The sequence below is a fragment of the Python bivittatus genome, unplaced genomic scaffold (genome assembly GCF_059951505.1).
Source record: "Python bivittatus isolate LINGU-HERP-01145 unplaced genomic scaffold, Pbiv_v1 ctg000160_np1212, whole genome shotgun sequence".
NCBI lineage: Eukaryota > Metazoa > Chordata > Lepidosauria > Squamata > Pythonidae > Python > Python bivittatus.
Window position 1 is genome coordinate 9,800,755 of NW_028277076.1, and position 21,998 is coordinate 9,822,752.

At 47.0% G+C, this 21,998-nt stretch overlaps 2 protein-coding genes across 3 annotated transcripts in view; both read right to left on the reverse strand.

Annotated features, from left to right (window-relative positions):
• LOC103066736 (uncharacterized) overlaps positions 1-1,729 on the reverse strand; it is a 44,300-nt gene extending 42,571 nt beyond the window's left edge. Inside the window, exons 1-2 of one of the 2 annotated variants that reach the window (XM_088147185.1) lie at positions 988-1,729; positions 14-240 (exon numbers count right to left, since the gene is read on the reverse strand). In XM_088147185.1, coding sequence (XP_088003311.1) covers positions 14-82 — 69 coding nt within the window. In that variant the 5' untranslated portion in view covers positions 83-240; positions 988-1,729. Of the gene's footprint in view, positions 1-13; positions 241-479; positions 588-987 lie in introns of those variants that run through there. The other variant, XM_088147184.1, reaches the window with a different exon arrangement.
• Positions 1,730-16,312: 14,583 nt separating this feature from the next.
• LOC107326760 (uncharacterized) lies at positions 16,313-20,849 on the reverse strand. The gene is made up of 2 exons (XM_088147176.1): positions 20,382-20,849; positions 16,313-18,710 (listed from the first exon to the last, which is right to left on the reverse strand). The coding sequence occupies exons 1-2, from the start codon at positions 20,847-20,849 to the stop codon at positions 16,458-16,460; spliced, it is 2,721 nt and encodes a 906-aa protein (XP_088003302.1). The 3' UTR covers positions 16,313-16,457.
• Between the last annotated feature and the right edge of the window lie 1,149 nt (positions 20,850-21,998).

Here is a 21,998-nt window from a genome sequence, read left to right on the forward strand (position 1 = left end):
GGCACGTCTTGACCTTTTCCTCCTTCCCACCTCTCTTTCCGGGCATCCTCCTCTCACGGGGTCCCTCTTGGCTCCGGATCATCTCCTCTGGGGCGGCCCTTCCGCAGCCCCGCAGCCTCCGCGCCTTTCCCCGCCGTCTCCCGGGGGAGCTGCGCCCTGGACCGGGCACGGCTCCTCGGCTGGGCTCCCTCCGCTCCTCCCGGGCGCCTCTTCCTTCCTCCGCTGGACTCGTCCGTCCTCCTGAGGGGGCAAAAAAAACCAAGGGCGTGATAGATGATTTTAGATACCCTAATACCGCGGGGGAGAAAGGCCGAAGCCTCCGGCCTGTCATGGGCCGTTTGGGCAGGCAGGGGGCCTCTCCCCAGCGCGGGGCCTCAAGAACAGGCCTCGGGCTGCCGGCCTGCCCCGCTCTCTCCCTGCCGGGGAGAGGCCCGCAGCGCCGCCCCGGACTGCGACTCCCAGCATCCCCGGCGCCCTACCTCCATCCCGGCACCTCCGCCGCCGAACTAAGACGCTCCTTCCCTTGCCGGACGGATTCCGGATGCGGGGGTGGGACCTCCCGGCGCCCTTTCCAAGGAAGCTCCTCCACTTCCTTCTGAGGGGCCGCCCCGAGAGTCCGCCCGCCAATCCCCGCCGCCTGCCGCAGAGCAACCAATCCGCGTCCGCCTCCCTCGGCGAGCAAAGATGGCGTCCGGCGTGTCCAGCGCGGAGGCTGGAGGCGCAGCCGGGAGCAGAGGGGACCTCCTGGGCTGGGTCTCTTCCGGGACGGCCGCACAGGCGACCGGGAGGGGCCCTCCCTGGGTCCTCCCGGGGCGTCCGGCCAGCCGGGAGCCGAAGGGGGTCTCCGGCCGTGCCGCGCCCTCGCCGTCCGGGCAGCCGCGGCCGAGCGGCTCCCCTCCGCCCCCCCCCCCGGGTGCAGCGACCGCAGCCTTTTGTTATGAAGGACAATGTTTTGCTTCAGTTCAGCTGCCGGTGACCAAAACCCACCTTCGTCCTCGATCTGGTCATTTCACGTTGCCTCTGGCGGCGCAGCCTTTCCCCTTCACGTGGAAATGTGGAAGCGGGACTGTCCCTTTCAAATAAGCTTCCGCGCTGTTCGGTTTCGGAGATGGGCCTGTGTGGTTTTCCCTGGTTTTCCTCTGGAATTTTCCTTTGTGAAGCAGAGTTAGAAAGATACGAAATTAAACTTTTTCATCCTTCTAAGCCTCTTTCAGATCTGCCCCTTTTTCAGGTTTGCCAAGGTTTGCAACCCTGAATCCCAGAGAAATCCAGTGCCAAGAATTCAGGAGGAGGCTCTTAGAAAGAAACAGCTTTTATTGGGCCGAGTAAAGGAAGCCAGATGGTCAACAACCCAAAGCATAAGCAGCAAATACGCCAGGGTGTCCCACACCAATAGAAATGAAAGCTCAGTTTTTATACTTTACAGGGACAAGGCAGTGTGAACTGCAGTTTGAACCGGTTTAGCTGTAGACCCTTTCCTGGATACCCTCGAGGTATCCTGCGTACGTGTCCCTCTCACTTGGAGCTAATGGTGTCTTTCTAGCGAGGTTGCAAAGACAACCCCCCCCTTCACCATTTCGCTTGTCCAAGGAAATAAGGCAACGTGGTCGTGCCCGTGAAGCGCCAGCTTGGTTCGTTGCCTGCAGGGCTCTCCCATCCTTCCCTCCTTCCCCTGCTCTGAAAGCCTTATGATAAGCGGGGCGTGGGTGGGGGAGATTCAACCTCTGCCAGACCCCATAACAGTGACGGGCTTCACACATCGTGCTGCGCCTTCATGTTCCCCAGGCGGGCATAGACCACTTTAAGGGTTAAAGCTTTGGCCTTGGCGCATGGTCTGGGTTCAAGCCATCTTCTGGCCACAGAGTGCGCTGGGGGATTTGCAGCCACCTGCTTTCTTGCAGCCCAGTTCTACCTCTCAGGCTCGTTGCAATGGAGATAAAATGAGGGGGGAGGGAGACCCCAAGGCACCTCCTCACCAAGGGGCCTCTGAACCCATTTTGGGCAAGGCTGGTAAGGGTGAAGCGTCTTCCCTGGTTGAGCATCAGCTATGAGCACCAGGCTCAGGAAGTGAGAAGGAGGCCTGTGGTGTGAAGGCCCGAAGCTGAAAACCTCAGAACGATGCTTGACCTGCCCGCAGGTGAGAGAAGGCCAGTCCCACCCCTTCTCCCAGGCTGCAGCGAACCAAGACAAGGAAAAAGCCATTGCAGTAATGCCGCAGGGACAATCTTGGCCCGTATACTTGAATATATTTCCTGATCCATTGTTTTTGAAGTGTGTCTCTTGTGATTTGTTGGAAGGGCAGGAGGAGAAAGGAAGCAAAGAACTTTAATTCCATGGTACTTCCCTGTCCCCCTCAGCAAGATCCATCTCAAACAGCCTTGGAGGATGATGGAATTTGCACTAATCACTTAGAGGAGTCTTTCTCAGTCTTGGCAACTTTTGGATGTGTGGACCTCACCCCCCAGAATTCCCCAGCCAGGATTCTGGCAGTTGAAGTCAGCCCATCTTAAAATTGCCAGGACTGAGAAACACTGTCCTAGAAGCTTGTGTAAGACTTGTCCTCCCCCATTATCTCCCTCAGTAGAACACGTTGCCGAGGAATGATCTCAGAGACCACATCTTTGCTAGTTACCACAATGAACAGCATGCGGGAAACAGCCGAAGGGCTGAAGCCCAGAACGGAAGCTGTCCGATGACTGCATCGAAACAGGAAGCGCGGCAACTGAACCTGCTGCTGCTCTTCCAACCTCTTCTGAAAAGGGTTTCAACATACTTGGCCCAAATGGGGTGGACGGACCTCAGGACCAGAACACGCAGCTGAGCCTTTAGACTTGAAGCTACTGAACCGCTACTGAAACAGCTGTTTCCTGTTCTTACCAGCCGAGGCCAGTGATTCTAACAATTTCCGTGAACAAGCATAACCTGGGATGTTGGAAGAATAACAGGCAGAATATAGTTTCTTTGCCTCAGCTGCCTAGAAGTCAGCCCCACCAAACTGACAGCTATCTGTGAAGCAACTGCGTGGCCCGCATCAGAAGACGAAATCAGTGCTTAATCAACCAGTTGGGCCAGGAGTGTTTCTGAGGATGGAGAAATTCCTTGATAACTTTCCAGTTTATACTCAGCCTGGGTTTAAAAATACTTACTGATGTTTAAGTTTATTGGGGGGGGGGGGAACAAACTGGTAGATGCTGGGAAAATTGTAAAAAACAAAGAGCGAGATCATCCTATAGCAGATTCCTCCAATGCCAACCTATGGGCGCCATCCCAAAGACCTGACTCCATAAATACGAGCGATGGTGACTAAAGCCCCTGTGATGACATCTGGTGGTGTTGTCCAGCCTTCACCTGGGTCTCAACCAAGGCGTAGCGTTCAACGTACACGGAGAGAGGAGGCAGGTGTCGCAGCTCACCCTGGACCCACCTCGCACCTGGAAAAGCAACATCAGGGTTAGATCTCTCCTTAGCGCAGCAAGCAGCGCCTTAACCTTAATGCTGTCTAGTGGGGAGCAGCTGGCCCTTTAAGTGGGAAGCCCGCCCTCTGCGCCTGGGGGGGCCACCTGACCCCGAGAGCCAATAGGGGAGAAGGGGCGGTCTGTCCGCTCTGGGCGGGAAGAGCACTCCTGAGGGAGCCTTCTGCGGGAGGCGCTTCCCTCAGGCCGCGCAGGAGCTCCGGCCCTTCCGCCATTTTCATTAGTTTTGGCATTTGGGCTGCCCTTCAGTGGCGCGGAGTGCACAGAACCCCGACTGTGCCATGCGGGGACCGCCCGGGGTCGCCGGGAGCAGAGAAATTTAATTTATTATATAATCAAATGTATAATTCGATAACATAATAATGAATGTATTATTATTAAATCATCATTATTATTAAAATGATTATTAAAATTATACGTTATTGTTCTTAAAATTATAATTATTAAATCATTATTAAATATTTAATATTTCTGTATTATTATTATAGACAGAATATAATACAGAATAATACAGATTATTTCTGTAAATATCATAATAGTATTATTATTCTGAAGATGATAATATTTCAAGAAGCTTTATTTCCTTTGAAACACGCAAACGTCTATTTTCCCCGGCCCGCAAGGACAGAAAAGTCGCTCCGCGGGGCCTGCAAAGCCGCCTCCTGCAGGTGCTGAAGGTCTGCGGGCGAGGGGTTGAGAGCCCCCTCAGCGAGGCGCTGGCAGCGCTCGTGGGTGTCTCACGGCGACGGTGCCACGAGGAAGCCGTGGGTGATTGTGCCGAGCGGCATCTTTACGGGCCTCTCTTTCGAAAGCCCAGCTTCTATTTTCTTAGCTCACGAGCCAAGCTCTCCCAAAGGCGGCCGCTTTGCAGGAAGGGTGTCGGGTTTAGCCCAGGGAACTCCAGGAGACCACGCAGATTCAATCCAACAAGGTTTATTAGCTGCAACCTCTATCAAGAATCTTCCCGGACTGAAACCAGTTCCCAGGTCAGCCAGTCAACACAGAGTGAATTCCTCAGGGAGGTACCAGCCTCCTCCTCCTCATCTCTTCCCCGCGCTTTGGGAGGTGAAAGAGCATTGTTTACTCCCCGATTTTGGCCCCCACCATTCCAGTCCATCACAAGGGGCAACGCCAGCTTGGCCGTTGATTCCGAGCTGCCTCATGGAGAAAACGAGATTGGCAAAGCGCGATTCTTGAACGTTTTCTCGTTTCTCACGGACCCCAGCAATGCAAGATGCGTCCTAACAGCAGCGGAAGATCGCCCTGCCTCCATCGCTCAGTAAGCAACGGGAGGGCCCTGGGGGAGGCCCAAGATGATCTTAGGGCGTTCCTTTGGGCCGCCTCCAACTGGGAAGTAACTTCCTCATCAAACTGCCAGATCCCAGCCCCGCACAGCATCTGGGATACGTTCAGGGCAGGGGTTACCAGAGGCCTCCTCCAGAATAGAAAAACTTCAGGTAGTCCTCGGGTTATGATGGCTAAACAATGAAGTTGTAAAGCACGGCATCACACGACGGCATTGCTTAGAGACAACAGCCCCAGCAGTCCTGGTTGCCATTGTAATCCCTTAGACCACGCAGGTTGTTAAATGGGAAGAGGCGGAAGTCCCAGGTAAGGAGCACCAGGGGTCGGGGGGTGCGGCGCAGGTGGGCCAGCGAGGGCAGCGGGCAGGTGCTGGGGAGCGTGGGCAGGCAGGGGGATGCTACTTATTTATGTTTTGATGATTATTGATGAGGTCTCAGCGATCTCATACTCTAGTGGGACTCTTGGGAGAAAAAGTGGCAAGAGCAACTTATAGGAGCCATTTGTGGTCTTCCCTGCTGTTCTTTTGTATGTCTGTTAGTCTATTTTTGAAAAAGGGCCTTCAAAGTGGCACAGTGATCTACTGTGCTATGTCCTTTTCGAAACCCTGCCTGTTCTGGATGGAGAATTTTGTTTCTTCCTCCCAGTCTTCTGATTTATCCAGATGTCTGGCATAAACCTTAGAAGAGATGTCTAGCAGACTAATTGGACAATAATTGGCAGGTTTCTGCCAGTTGCCCTTTTTGAAGATTTGGTATCTTGTATTTTGTTTCCAATGGGGAAGTACAACACATGTTTTATCTATTTCTGAGAAAGATCTCGTCAGGATGGGGACCCACCAGGAATTGTTCATCTTATATACCTTTGGAGGAATCATATCCTCTCCAGGGACTTTTCCAAGGGCCAGGGTTGAAATCAGCTGGTTACACTCAGATTTTGTGACAGCTGGCTAGTCTGTCAGTGTGCTTAGTTCAGTAGAAACTCTTATCGACTCAGTACGTGGGCAGCTGTAAATAGGGGGAAAATATTGGGTCCAGTTTTGTGCTGAGATGCAGTGTGTGAAGAAATACCATTAGCCACCAATTCCCAAAATTTCCTCATTTTTTGGATTAAGCTGAGAACATGTTCCCTCCATTGTTCCCTACAATAGGATAATGTCTTAGTCTTCAATAATCACTTGTATTGGGATCAGTATTGGCTCAATAACTGAATGAAAGAATCTGTCCTTTCCTCCCCAGCTCTCTTCTGCGGCTTCTTCAGAGCTTCTTTTGTTGCTACAGTCTTGGTCATATCATCCCTTCCTTGTGTTATTGTGTCAGAGTCTGCACGCTCAGTTCCCAAGTTCAGTAAATCCTCTGGAGCCTATTTGTGTCCAGCAAAGATTTCTTTACTGAGAAGCAACATAGAGCATTCCATAGAAATTGCTGAGACCGACACTCCCCGGCCAGGGCTCTCCTTTTAACCCCCCTCTATTCTACTTTTCCCGCTTGAATTCTTCGCGCCTCTTCCCTGGTCCCACGGCCGTTCGACCTTGCTGGTGCCTCGAGGTAACGGTTACACCTGGCCCTTGTTGTTTTATTGTCCACCCTCCCTCTGACTTTTATGGCAGGAACCACCAAGCAGGTATACAAATCATGGTTCTTGTCTAAACTAACATTTTAACCTACTAGCTATTTGTCTAAATTCTACATTTTATAGTGACTTTCTAATAGCCTTTCAATAGTTGCTTGCACAGATCCTGACATATTCCTTCTAGGGTAACAGGTGTTGGTTAGCCGGGAGCTTTCTTTTTAAGGTCTCGTGCCTGGCACATGAACTCAAGTTGCATTCTTGCTCATGGGTCATCTCTCTGGATATTGAAATGTACAGTGAACACCATGTACCGTTACCTTTTACCATGAGCCAACTAAATCCCTTTAACCCTTCTGTTAATTTACTGAACTTGGGAGAGAGGCCACTGAAGAAAATAACATCATAGCTGTACCTATGTATGAGACAGTACGTGCATATACTATTTCACGCATAGAAGTAAATGCATGATAACATACCATTTTGTTGCTTCTCTGAAGATGCTTTCAGATGTGTTCCCTTTATTGGCTAACTTATCTAGAGCCTGGCAAAGGCGTCCTGTGTTAAATGACGTTAACATGTCTGATGTTAACATCATTTAACGTGTCTGATGTGACATGTCTGATGAAACAGAAATAGAACCATCTTGCAGGGCACAGAATTGTCCATCGGGGAATTGAAAGACACTCCTGGAAGATGTTTTCAAAATCTTAATCAGTGTCTCACAGATGAGTGGTCAGATCTCCATATTATTATTCATGGGCTAATGTTGTGATATTCAAAACTGCAGTTTATGATACATATGTTGGCACTGTCGTTAACCATCTAGATGCAAGGTTCCTTGATGGGGCAGTCACTTCCTGCTTTCAAGGGTGCAGAAGCTCATAATCCAAGTGAGTCTGCTGAGATTCTTTCTGGCCATTGCTGCAGAAATCACAGTCCTGCTGTTTTAAACTCCAACGGTACCAAACAAGAGTGGGCGGTGGCATCAAAAATGATAAAAGCCAGTCATACAAGAGGCTAGAGTTACTCATGTTGCCCTTCCAGACTGTCCCTGTGTGACAGCATCAACAATTCAAAAACTTATTAAGCTGAACCCTGAGTTTTGGTCTTGCTTTTCACATCTATAGATCCAACAGGGCATATCCTGCAGGATTGGGCTGAGGCCATCATTGCCCCCTTATTTAAAAAAGGGACTAGAGCACATCCAGCTAATTATAGACCGATAAGTCTTTTAAACATCATTAGTAAACTCTACACCCCCCTTCATGGATCACTGCCTTGTCGTGGCGAAGGGGTTTGCGTAACTCAGTGAAGCCATGAGCTATACCGTGCAGGGCCACCCAAGACGGACAGGTCATGACAGAGAGTTCTGACAAAATGTGGTCCACTGGAGAAGGAAATGGCAACCCACTCCAGTATCCTTGCCAAGAAAACCCCATGGACAATGTTAAAAGGCTAAAAGATATGACGCCGGAAGATGAGCCCCTCAGGTCGGAAGGTGTCCAATATGCTACTGGGGAAGAGCAGAGGGCAATTCCAAGTAGCTCCAGAAAGAGTGAAGTGGCTGGGCCAAAGCCGAAAGGACGTTCAGCTGTGGATGTATCTGGAAGCGAAAAGAAGGTCCGATGCTGTAAAGAACAATATTGTATAGGTACCTGGAATGTAAGATCTATGAACCAAGGCAAGCTGGATGTGGTCAAACATGAGATGACAAGATTAAACATCGACATCTTGGGAATCAGCGAACTGAAATGGACAGGAATGGGTGAATTTAATTCGGGTGACCATTATATCTACTACTGTGGGCAAGAAACCCTTAGAAGAAATGGAGTTGCACTCATAGTAAGAGAGTGGGAAAGGCAGTAATGGGGTACAACCTCAAAAACGACAGAATGATCTCAGTGCGTATCCAAGGCAAACCATTCAATATCACAGTCATCCAAGTCTATGCCCCAACCACTGATGCCGAAGAAGCTGAAGTTGACCGCTTCTATGAAGACCTACAACACCTTCTAGAACTAGCACCAAAAAAAGATGTCCTTTTCATCATAGGGGATTGGAATGCTAAAGTAGGAAGTCAAGGAGTAATCGGAATAACAGGCAAGTTTGGCCTTGGAGTACAAAATGAAGCAGGGCAAAGGCTAATAGAGTTCTGTCAAGAGAACAAGCTAGTCATAGCAAACACTCTTTTCCAACAACACAAGAGACGACTCTACACATGGACATCACCAGATGGTCAATACCGAAACCAGATTGATTACATACTTTGCAGCCAAAGATGGAGAAGCTCTATACAGACAGCAAAAACAAGACCAGGAGCTGACTGTGGCTCAGATCATGAGCTTCTTACTGCAAAATTTAGGCTTAAATTGAAGAATGTAGGGAGAACCACTAGACCACTCAGGTATGACTTAGATCATATTCCTTGTGAGTACACAGTGAAAGTGATGAATAGATTTAGAGGATTAGATTTGGTAGACAGAGTGCCTGAAGAACTATGGATGGAGGTCCGTAACATTGTACAGGAGGCAGCAACTAAAACCATCCCAAAGAAAAAGAAATGCAAGAAAGCAAAATGGCTGTCTGATGAGGCTTTACAAATACCTGTGGAAAGAAGGAATGCGGAAAGCAAGGGTGAAAGGGAAAGATATAAGCAACTGAATGCAGATTTCCAGAGAATAGCAAGGAGAGATAAGAAGGCCTTCTTAAATGAACAATGCAAAGAAATCGAGGAAAACAATAGAATGGGGAAGACTAGAGATCTCTACAAGAAAATTGGAGATATGAAAGGAACGTTTAGTGCAAAGATGGGCATGATAAAGGACAAAAAAGGCAGGGACCTAACAGAAGCAGAAGAGATTAAGAAGAGGTGGCAAGAATACACAGAAGAACTATACAAGAAAGATCTTAATGTCCCTGATGTCCACGCTGGTGTGATCACTGACCTTGAGCCAGACATCCTAGAGAGTGAAGTCAAGTGGGCCTTAGGAAGCATTGCTAACAACAAAGCTAGTGGAGATGACAGTATTCCAACTGCGTTATTTAAAATACTAAAAGATGATGGTGTTAAAGTGCTGCACTCAATATGCCAGCAAGTTTGGAAACCGCAACAGTGGCCACGGGATTGGAAAAGGTCAGTTTATGTTCCAATTCCAAAGAAGGGCAATGCCAAAGAATGCTCAAACTATCGCACAGTTGCACTCATTTCACATGCTAGCAAGGTTATGCTCAAAATCCTACAAGCTAGGCTTCAGCAATACATGAACTGAGAACTACCAGATGTACAAGCTGGGTTTTGAAGAGGCAGAGGAACTAGAGATCAAATCGCCAACATTCGCTGGATCATGGAGAAAGCACGAGAGTTCCAGAAAAATATCTACCTCTGCTTCATTGACTATGCAAAAGCCTTTGATCATGTGGATCACAACAAACTGTGGCAAATTCTTAAAGAGATGGGAGTACCAGACCACCTTACCTGTCTCCTGAGAAATCTGTATGCGGGCCAAGAAGCAACAGTTAGAACCGGTCATGGAACAACCGATTGGTTCAAAATAGGGAAAGGTGTACGACAAGGCTGTATACTGTCACCCTGCTTATTTAACTTATATGCAGAGTACATCATGAGAAATGCCAGGCTGGAAGAATCACAGGCCGGAATTAAGATTGCAGGGAGAATCATCAACAACCTCAGATATGCAGACGATACCACCCTAATGGCAGAAAATGAAGAAGAACTAAAGAGCCTCTTGATGAGGGTGAAAGAGGAGAGTGCGAAAGCTGGCTTGAAACTCAACATTAAAAAAACTAAGATCATGGCATCTGGACCCATCAATTCCTGGCAAATAGAAGGGGTAGAAATGGAAGCAGTAATAGACTTCATTTATTTGGGCTCCAAGATCACTGCAGACAGAGACTGCAGCCATGAAATTAAAAGACGCTTGCTCCTTGGGAGGAAAGCTATGGCAAGCCTAGATAGCATATTAAAAAGCAGAGACGTCACCTTGCCGACAAAGATCCGCATAGTCAAAGCTATGGTTTTTCCAGTAGTAATGTATGGCTGTGAGAGCTGGACCATAAAGAAGGCTGAGCGCCGAAGAATTGATGCCTTTGAACTGTGGTGCTGGAGAAGACTCTTGAGAGTCCCCTGGACTGCTAGGAGGTCAAACCAGTCAGTCTTAAAGGAAATCAACCCTGATTGCTCATTGGAAGGATCGATAATGAAGCTCAAGCTCAGATACTTTGGTCACCTAATGCGAAGAGAGATCTCTTTGGAGAAGACCCTGATGCTGGGAAAGATTGAAGGCAAAAGGAGAAGAGGACGGCAGAGGATGAGATGGTTAGATAGCATCACTGAAGCAATGAGCATGAAACTGAGCAAACTCAGGGAGGCAGTGAAGGACAGGAAGGCCTGGCGCAATATGGTTCATGGGGTCACGAAGAGTCGGACATGACTTAACGACTAAACAACAACAAAAAACTCTACATCCCATCTATATTGGAAGTAAACTATGGATTATTAGTAAACTATGCACGCCATTGGAAGTATTGGAAGCACGCCAGATATGCTCAGCCCTGTTTTTTCCTTGGAGTCCAGTTGCAGCCTGCCTCCCTACCAAGGATGGGGGTACTGGCTCTCCCCAGATTATAGCCTCACAACAACCTCCCGAGGTAGGCTGGCCAGCGTGCTCTAGACCTTGATGAATCCCCGGCCAGCCGAGGGAATGCCAAGAATATTGGGAGTTGTAGTTCAGTAACATCTTGGTTTCATTCACACAACACAACCCCCTCCGTTAGGATCTAACATACGCATTCACACGTGCTAAGTATAGTGGTGTTAATAAGGGTTAGATTTCTGTAGCTTAGTTGAAGTCTATCCTTCAATTATTTATAATTATCCTACATTATTTAACTTGTACCTAAACTCCCCAACAGCATCTGACCATTTCCAATTTACACCTGCCTCAGATCATGGGCACTGGGGTACCCATTCTCTTATGTGCCGATGACGTGGCTATTATTTCACAAACGTTAGCTAGCCTTATGAATGAATATTTTTGTTATGGTCACTGACCAGAATTGCAAACAACTGCAAACGTTAAAAATAAAAATAAAACAAAATAAAATAAAATAAAATATTACAGTTGGTGGTGAGTTCGTCACTGGATAATAGACACCTGCCTAATTTCACAGGCAGTAAAAACAAATTTTATCTATGTTCAAAGAGACTGGATCATACTGATCTGATAACAACAACTGTACATTAAAAAGATCAGAATTTCCCCGGTGTTTTACCAGGTAAAGAGTTATAAGGCGGGTCCTTGAGTCCTTATAGAGGGTACCGTATAGCAGGACACGAGCTATAGTTTCAACAGCCCCTTGTCCACAAGGGCACAGTCTCAGCTCATAGGGGACTTTTTTGTGTCAGCCCTCCAAAACTGCTACGGGGAGAGCTAAAGTTAGTGTTCTTTGGGATTATGTGGTGTGAGTATCTTGTTGGTTTGTACAAAGGGGCTTGACTGCTGAGAAAAGCGTTCTTAGGTAGAGCAGACTGGCCCTGTTGGACTGCCAGGTCTTTGATACCTTGTTTAAATGTGCTGAGTGCACGCTCATAACCCATCATCAGGAATGCCTCCCTGGAAAAGCCGAGATAGCAGAAGTTTTTCCGAAATCAAACTGAACCGTATTGATTTGTAATTGTCCTCAATAAAGAAAGAACTCAAACCTGTGGGAAGGAACAGTAACTTCAACCAGTGTACAGTGATACAGGTCCACGCACCTGTTCTGACTTTAGATAGCCCTGCCTCCCTCCTTAGTGCTACCTTTGGAATGCAAGGAATAGAGCCCTTAGAAATTTAGATTGGACCCTTTCAAGAGGAGTAAAGGAAGTGTAAGGTCCGAGCCGGGCACCGAAAAGGAGTTGTGTACAAGCCTGAGCTGAATATAGCTTCAGAGCTGCTGGGCTATGTTGTGCTCCTCTGGTGACATGAAGAGGTTGAATTGTGGCCACTGATTTTTGAGAATTTTGTGTGACACAGTTTTGGTGTGCCCTGTGTTTGGCTGAGCTGTGCAAAACCATGCCCAAATATTGAAAAGATTTCACTCGTTCACTACTCTGGCCATCCAACCTCCAGGCGTGCAGTTTAGGTCTCTTTGCGAAGATCATGATTTTACTATAGTTGATTTCAGCCACTGGCCAGGGCATTCAGGGCTTGTTTAAACCCAATTAACATTTGTGATAGAAGGACTGTGTCATCTGCATACAACAAAGTTGCAGTATCCTCTGCTAGTTTTGGGGGGGGTGATGTTCTAACTGATTTATCATAATTTATCCATGAGTGGATTTATGTACAGATTATACAGCAGAGGAGATAAAGTACATCCCTCCCTCACTCCTTGCTAAGTTGGAATATTGTTAGGTGGGGTGTCCTTGCATTCTGGAATTCTTATAAAGATTATGCATAAGCAACAGTAACTGTCTATCAACGGTCGTATTCATAAGCTTAGTCCATAGCCTTGCTCTCGGAACTAGATTGAATGTGGACCTAAAATCAATAAATGTAGTATATAATATTGAGCTCATTTTAGATGTGTATTTTTCAGCCAGGTGTTGAAGTATAAGGGCATGTCCATATATAGAACGTCCAGTCCTGAAGCCTGCTTGCTCGTCTGCCAACATATGCTCTAGGTGGATCCAGTCAACTAATTTGTTGTATAAGCGTCTGGCACCAAGCTTACTTATTATACTTAAAGGCTGATAAGCCTATAATTAGCAGCCAGGTCTTGGGTGCCCTTTTTATAAATGGACACTATGATGGCTAGGCCCCAGTCCCCTGGGATTTGCGCAGGGCAATCAATGTAAGTAAACACGGAAGCGAGAACTGGAGTCCACCATTCCAAATTACTGCGTAGTATTTATTACTGCGTAATAAAATCATTGTCTGGAGCTTTAACCAGCTTTACCTGATTTGTAAGAGTCTTTATTTCAGCACTTGAAACTGGGGCCCTAAATGGGAGCAGGCTAGCATTAAGATCTAAGCCAAATTTAGGAGCCTCTCCTTGTGAATATAATGCTCTAAAGTGGTCCTCCCACGCGGATGCAGGTAAGAGATGGGGAAGCGAGTGGAGCCTGTCAATTGGGCGGGAAGCCATCGGTTGGCCTTACATGGTCTCTTAGAATCTTGGCTGAGTACTGCAAAAAACAACAGCAATTAATTCCCAGAAAACCAAAGTAGTGGTTTTTGCGAAAAAGCCTACAACACATAATGGACTATTGCAGGGAATGCAATTGTTGTCCTGCTAATATGATCAAGGTAGTTGGCAATCTCCCTTGTGGGAACCTATACCGGAACAATCAGATAACTTTCATCTTGCTTTTTTCTTGTCAAACGATAAGCCTGATATCACATATCAAGTAGCTAAATTTTGTGTCACAGCTATGAAGGCACATACATCACTACAAAATTAGATCTGCTGTAACAAAGAAAAAGTATTATGCCCAGGTTGAACTATATGTCATTACAATGCCACGTACATTTTTAAATGTTTTTATGATGTTATACAGGTAGTCCTTGTTTATCGGCTGCAATTAGTTCTGGCAAAATGGTCGCCCCGCGAACTATGACTGAGAGATGCTGGGAAGGTTGCTGGTTGCTGCCATCTCGTCCAGATAAAAGTTTGCTGCTCCAGTGTCTGTGCCTGACCCATTTCCCCCCTTTTTTTGGCCTCTTCACAGGGCAGAGATTGCTTAAACAAGCTCTCTCTTCCTGAGCTGCTTTTCTCAGGCCTTCCCTAAAAAGTGCTAGCTGCAAGAAGCTCAGCTCTGTGACCTTAAGTAGTTGACGAGAACCCTCCAGCCCCTTGCAGCTGATGCCTGAAACTCAACAGACCTTAATCAGTTTCACACTGAAGGCTTTTGTTGTCCTAAATGCACACATTGGTTGGAAAATTACTTTTTTATTACCATTTATTACCGTCATATTTCTGCTCACTGAGACAGTTGTTAAACGAGGATTGCCTCTATTACTGCTGTTGCGAGGAAAATACATATTTGGGTGAAGAAAGTCAGTTTTGAGAGGCTTCAGATGAATGGGTACACCTTAATAAAACTGAAACATAAAAGAATATGCAGCACCCTTGGAAAGCTGGTGTGAACCAAGATGGTTGTAAAAACCTTATCACAAACATCCCCATAGCAACCAAGGCATGTCTTGAAGGAGGATGTGTTCTTCCTGACATTTGGCACCTGGAACTGATTGGTTTCTTATTCTCAGTAAGGCTATTGTTTTCTTTGCAGATAGCAGATAGTAGAGGGCAAGAAGTAATTTGAGACTTTTACTTCTATATGCCTGCATCATCATATGAATATGCACGTATGCATCATTTTTTCCCTCACCTTTTCTGAAATGTATAAATATCAGTGCATCTCTTTTTTTTGCAGGGGGGTCTCTCACTAACCCTTGGTGGGTTCCCCTCCAGTGCGCACCGTCCAATAAAAATGGCACTTAGCCTTGATTATTTGCTTCCAGTCCTGTGTTCTGATTCCACATTGTGATGCAATATTGCTAACCAACTCTTTCATGGTTCTGATAATCGATTGAATACATTCCTGGTGATATCAGGATGTTGAATTAAATACTGTATGTCTAAATGTATAGATAGGATTGCATTAGCTATAAATTGGTGGTTAAAATTACCTTTGAAGCTTTGGAGCAAAATGAATACATTTAAAATAAATATAAAACAAGATTGATGAATAGCTTACGAGGAATTCTGATCTTAATCCTGTTAGACTGTTTACATAGAAAGAAAGTTTATCAAATAGCCACTCAACTCTCTGGCTAAATTGAGGCTGTCTTATTCCAAGTTCTGGGCTGAGCAGGGAGTTTACTTCTTCAACCAATTAATTACTGTCTAAGAAAATTAAGAAGCTACATTCCGAATATAACTTAAATGAATCACTGGCTGGGCGCTATATAGGTAAAACAATATAACCCATCTAGATACTTTAGCATTTTCAGTGATACCGAGCCATCAGCACGAAGACGACAACAGCAAAGGTCAACTGGGGATGGGGAGGCAGGGGCAGGCGGCAGCAGAGTGCAAGGCGGCCAAAAGGGCAGAGATTGGGGAGAAACGGGGAGGGGGGGGTTGAAGCAGAGGCAAGCGCTGCAGGGTGGTGGAGCAGGGATCTTGCTGGGCCTGGATGGGGAGGAGGCATGGCGACAGAGCTGGCAGTTTGCACAAGGCAAGAAAAGTGTGACATCCTCACATAACGACCGCGACCTAGACTACCAGAAATGTTGTTGCTAAGTGGCGCATGGCCCTGTGATGTTTCACCTAACAGTTGCTTTGCTAAACGATGGAAAGTTGTGGTCGCTACGCGAGGACTACCTGAAATTCTTAGGACTTCAGGATGAAATTAATATATTAGAAAATCCGCTTCCATGTTGATCGAACTCCTCAAACAGCATTTTAAAACATTCTATATGAGATCTTTATGATCGCATTATATGAATTAAAGTATCTTTGGCACCTTCAGGAATGGATAATTAATCAAACCAAACCTTGGTTCAAAGTAGAAATTCAGTTATTATTTTCCTACATGTTAATTCTTTGATACAAAGTAAAACTACAGCTCCCACTGAATCTCATTTCCCACTCCAAACATCTTATCTTTTCTCTCCTGTGTTAATTCTTTCATTAATTTCTTTCATGTTCACCCTTTTCCCTTCGGAATGAAGGTTTTTCAACAATCCACGCTTTCATTTGTTTTCTCTCCTGTGAGAATTGTTTTTGTTTCCTCAGATTTTAATTAATTCTAAATCTCTTTCCAAACTCATTCATTTATGTAACTTCTCTTCTCTGTGCATTTTTCCGTGTTGTGATAAAAGCCCTTTTCACATTCCACACATTTGTATGTTTTTTCTCCTGTGTGGTTTCTATGGTGCTGACTGAGATGTCCACTATTAGTAAAACCTTTTACACACTCCAGCCGTTTATAAAGTTTCCCTCCTGAACAGATCCTTTGATGTGAATAAAGGCTTCCACTCTCACTGAAGCTCCTTCCCCACTCCAGGGAAACCATATAAACCATTTATAGGGTTTTTCTCCTCAATGGAGTCTTTGATGTATATAAAGACTTCCCCTGCAAATGAAACTCTTTCCACACTCCAGGCAATTATAGGGTTTTTCTCCTAAATAGATCCTTTGATGTCTATAAAGGCTTCCCCTCTGACTGAAACTCTTTCCACACTCTAGGCAGTTATAGGGTTTTTCTCCTGAATGAATCCTTTGATGTATATAAAGGCTTCCCCTGCGACTGAAACACTTTCCACACTCCAGGCATTTATACGGTTTCTCTCCTGAATGGATTCTTTGATGTGAAAAAAGGTTTCCCCTGTGACGGAAATTCTTTCCACACTCCAAGCAATTATATGGTTTCTCTCCTGAATGTATTCTTTGATGTGTATCAAGACTTTCCTTCAGACTGAAACTCTTTCCACATGCCAGGCATTTATAGGGTTTTTCTCCTGAATGTATTCTTTGATGTGTATAAAGGTTTCCCCTGAGACTGAAACTCTTTCCACACTCCAGGCAGTTATAAGGTCTCTCTCCTGAATGGATTCTTTGATGTGCATAAAGGTTTCTCCTGTGATGGAAACTCTTTCCACACTCCAAGCATTTATAGGGTTTTTCTCCTGAATGGATTCTTTGATGTCTATGAAGGTGTCCCTTCAGACTGAAGCTCTTTCCACACTCCAGGCATTTATAAGGTTTCTCTCCTGAATGGATTCTTTGGTGTGTATAAAAGTTTCCCCTGTGATTGAAACTCTTTCCACACTCCAAGCATTTATATGATTTGTGTCCTGAATGGATTCTTTGATGTGAATAAAGGTTTCTCCTGTGATGGAAACTCTTTCCACACTCCAAACAATTATATGGTTTCTCTCCTGAATGGATTGTTTGATGTGTATCAAGACTTTCCTTCAGACTGAAACTCTTTCCACACTCCAGGCAGATATAAGGTCTCTCTCCTGAATGGATACTTTGATGTGTATGAAGGCTTCCCTTCAGACTGAAGCTATTTCCACACTCCAGGCATTTATAGGGTTTTTCTCCTGAATGGATTCTTTGATGTGTATGAAGGCTTCCCTTCACACTGAAGCTATTTCCGCACTCCAGACATTTATAGGGTTTTTCTCCTGAATGGATTCTTTGATGTGTATGAAGGTGTCCCCTATGATTGAAGCTTTTTCCACACTCCAGGCAGTTATAAAGTCTCTCTCCTGAATGGATTCTTTGATGTGTATGAAGGCTTCCCTTCAGACTGAAGCTCTTTCCACACTCCAAGCAATTATATGGTTTCTCTCCTGAATGGATCCTTTGATGTCTATGAAGGCTTCCCTTCAGACTGAAGCTATTTCCACACTCCAGGCATTTATAGGGTTTTTCTCCTGAATGGATTCTTTGATGTATATAAAGGGTTCCCCTGCGACTGAAACACTTTCCACACTCCAGACATTTATGTGGTTTTTCTCCAGTGTGAATTCTTTGATGTCGACGGAGGGATCCACACTCAGTGAAGCTTTTCCCACACTCCAGGCATTCATAGGGTCTCTCTCCTGAATGAATTCTTTGATGTGTATAAAGGTTTCCCCTGTGACTGAAACTTTTTCCACACTCCAGGCAGTCATAACATTTCTCTCCTGTATGGATTCTTTGATGGCTTTTGAGATGCTGATTTCTAATGAAACTCTTCCCACAGTCCAGGCATTTATATGGTTTTTCTCCTGTGTGAATTTTTTGATGTCGACTGAGATACGCTTTCTGACTGAAGCTCCTTCCACACTCCAGGCATTTATAGGGTTTTTCTCCTGAATGGATTTTTTGATGTATATAAAGGCTTCCCGTATGGCTGAAACTCTTTCCACACTCCAGACATTTATGTGGTTTTTCTCCAGTGTGAATTATTTGATGTTGACGGAGGAATCCACACTCAGTAAAGCTTTTTCCACACTCCGGCCATTCATAGGGTTTCTCTCCTGAGTGGATTCTTTGATGACGTTGGGGACTTCCGTGTGTTCTGAAGGATTCTCCGCACTCCAGGTACGTCTTGGCTTCTCTGGGTATTTTGACCTTTTCCTCCTTCCCACCTCTGTTTCTAGGCACCCTCCTCTCATGGGATCCCTCTTGGCTCCAGATTGCCTCCTTTGGGGGCGGCCCTTCCGCAGCCCCGCATCCTCCACGCCTTTCCCCGCCATCTCCCGGGGGAGCTGCGCCCTGGACCGGGCAGGGTTCCTCGGCTGGCCTCCCTCTGCTCATCCCGAGCTCCTCTTCCTTCCTCTGCCAGACTCGTCCGTCCTCCTGAAGGGGCAAAAAAGAGCAAGGCAGTGACACAAGATTTCAGATACACAGAGTTTACATACAAATATATTTCTCACATATATATATATTCATATGAAACGTATGGGGGAACTATGGATAGACAGAAGGCCTACATCCACACTAACTGAGAAACAACTTGTTACCCAGCGCTTCAACATAGTGAAGAGGAAGATGCTCTCACAACTTGACATAGACCAACTCCACATTACAACCCAGACTCAAGCAGACCTGGAAGAACAACTGGATGTGCACCCAACACCTGAAGCTGGAACGTTACTGCCACCCCTTCCATTACAGAGCACAGCAGCCGATATGAGGCATAAGATCATGGATAAACTAGCTACAGTCAACCCTCGATTCCGATTACCAAGGCTCAGTGGAGAAGTACCATCAGCTAGTATGCTAGAAGATGCCAACAGAGCCCTCCAGACAATCCCTACTACCACCATAACTGAAACCAATGAATTGGTATATGCTGCAGCCACTGGAAATGCTTGGCTACACAATCAAGAAGAACAGCAGTACATACCCACCCTGGAAAATGAGATTGGAGGCGAAGATCAAGGCAACTTGGAGAGAAGTCATTTAGCTGGTGGAACTACAGAAGCGTGTGGAGATTAAGGATAAGACTTGGCTACTGAAAAAATATATGGACCTGACTCCATCTGAAGCCCTAGAGACTGCTAAACAAAGGCTCACAGCACTGGCTGCCAGGCTAAGGAGATACACTAGAGAAGCAGAGGCCAAGAAGATAAATGCCCTATTCTCCAAAGAACCATCCAAAGTGTACTCCCAACTGCAGTGCAACCACAGAGTAACAGCTGAGCCACCAGCAGCGGAAACTGAACAGTACTGGAAGAACATATGGGAGAAAGAGAAGACACATAATACCAGTGCAAAGTGGCTGCAGGACCTGAAAGCAGACCACAGCAATCTCCCAGAACAGGAACCAGTCACCGTCACAGTAGCAGACATCCAACAGCGGGTCAAGAACATGAAAAGCTGGATGGTGCCTGGCCCGGACATGATCCACACCTGCTGGCTAAAGAGACTAACAGCAGTGCATGAACGCCTAGCAGCACAGATGAACCAACTGCTAGCAGCAGGCTCCCACCCAGACTGGCTAACACAAGGAAGGACATTGCTGATCATGAAAGACCCTCACAAGGGAACAGCACCATCCAACTACCAGCCAATAACCTGCCTCCCCACAACACGGAAAGTTCTATCAGGCATCCTAGCCGCCAAGCTACAAGACCATATGGGCCAGTACATGAGCACAGCTCAGAAGGGCATTGGGAACAACACCAGAGGCTCAAAACACGAGTTACTCATAGATAGAGCAGTCACCCAAGACTCAAGGACTAGGCAGACCAATCTGAGCACAGCCTGGACTACGGGTACAAGTTCAAGAGTGGAATCACTATCAGCCACCTTCTCTACATGGATGACATCAAGCTGTATGCTAAGAGTGAACCAGACATCGATTTGCTGATCCACCTGACACGGATCTACAGCGAGGACATTGGGATGTCATTCGGACTGGAGAAGTGTGGCAGGATGATAGTAAAGAGAGGGGAGGTAGTTAAGACCGATGGGGTGGAACTACCAGTGGGCCACATAGCAGACATAGAGACCAGCTATAAATACCTTGGTGTCCCACAGACACATGGGAACCATGATGAGGAGGCAAGGAAGACAGCAACATCCAAGTACCACCAAAGGATAAGACAGGTCCTGAAGAGCCAGCTCAATGGGAAGAACCAGATCCATGCCATCAACATGTACGCCCTGCCAGTCATCAGATACCCTGCCGGTATAGTGAGCTGGCCAAAGGAAGACATGGAGGCTGCCCATGTGAAGACCGGGAAGCTCCTCACCATGTACGGAGGTTTCCACCCCAAGTCCAACACCCAGAGACTGTACACCAGCCGCAAAGAGGGCGGGCGGAGTCTGATGAGTGTCTAAGCCACTGTCCTGGACGAAACCCGGAGTATCCAGGAGTACATCAGTAAGATGGCACCCAAAGATGAGCTGCTGAGGCGGCAGCAGACATGGGAAGAAGTGCAAGTGGAGGAAATGCCATGGCAAGACAAGCCCCTGCATGGGATGTACCATCGACAGATAGCTGAGGTGGCTGACATTGGGAAATCCTACCAGTGGCTGGAAAGGGCCGGACTAAGAGACAGCACTGAGGCACTGATCACAGCAGCACAAGAACAGGCACTAAGCACCAGATTCATAGAAGCAGGGGTCTACCACACTAGACAGGATCCAAGGTGCAGATTGTGCAAAGAGGCCTCAGAGACAGTCCAACACATAGTGGCAGGGTGTAAGACGCAGGCAGGAACGGCATATACCGAGCGGCACAACCAAGTAGCTGGCATTGTGTACAGGAACATCTGCACAGTGTATGGGCTAGACCCCCCCAAGTCCAGATGGGAGATTCCACAGAAGGTCGTGGAGAATGACAGGGCTAAGATCCTGTGGGACTTCCAGATCCAGACGGACAGGCAGGGACTGGCCAGTCCACCAGACATCGTGGTAGCAGACAAGGACCAGAAGACAGCGGTAGTGATAGATGTGGCAGTGCCAAGTGGCAGCAACATCAGGAAGAAGGAGCGTGGGAAGCTGGAGAAGGACCAGGGCCTGAAGGAGGAAACAGAGAGGATGTGGAAAGTCAAGGCCAACGTGGTCCCAGTGGCGGCAGAGCACTCGGGGCCGTGACTCTAAGCCGGGCGAGGGGCTCCCACAGATCCCAGGAACGACCTCAGAGCTCTTGTCCAGAAGAGTGCAGGGCTACGAACAGCCAAGATCCCGCGCACAGCCCTCAAGCTCCCAGGCCGCTGGTAGAGGACCCGAGACCGAGGAAGACATGAGCCACCCACAGGGGTGAGAGGGGAATTTTTATTTTTTTTTTAATATATATATTATATATAAATTCTTATATTTAGTATTGGAACATTCGCACTGGGAAGGAGAACGAGAGGCGGATCGGGGGTTCGGTTCTCTTCACCGGAGGCCTTGGAGGTGCAAGGCCCGAGGGGAGGAAGGCCGAAGCCTCCGGCCTCTCACGGCCCCTTTGGGCGGGCAGGCGGCGGACCCGGCCTCTCCCCAGCGCGGGTCTCCACACCAGGCCGAGGGTTGCCCGGCTACCCCGCTTTCTCCCAGCATCCCCAGCGCCGTACCTGCATCCGGGCACCTCGCCGCCAAACCGCGACGCTCCTTCCCTCGCCGGACGGATTCCGGAAGCGAGGGCGGGACCTC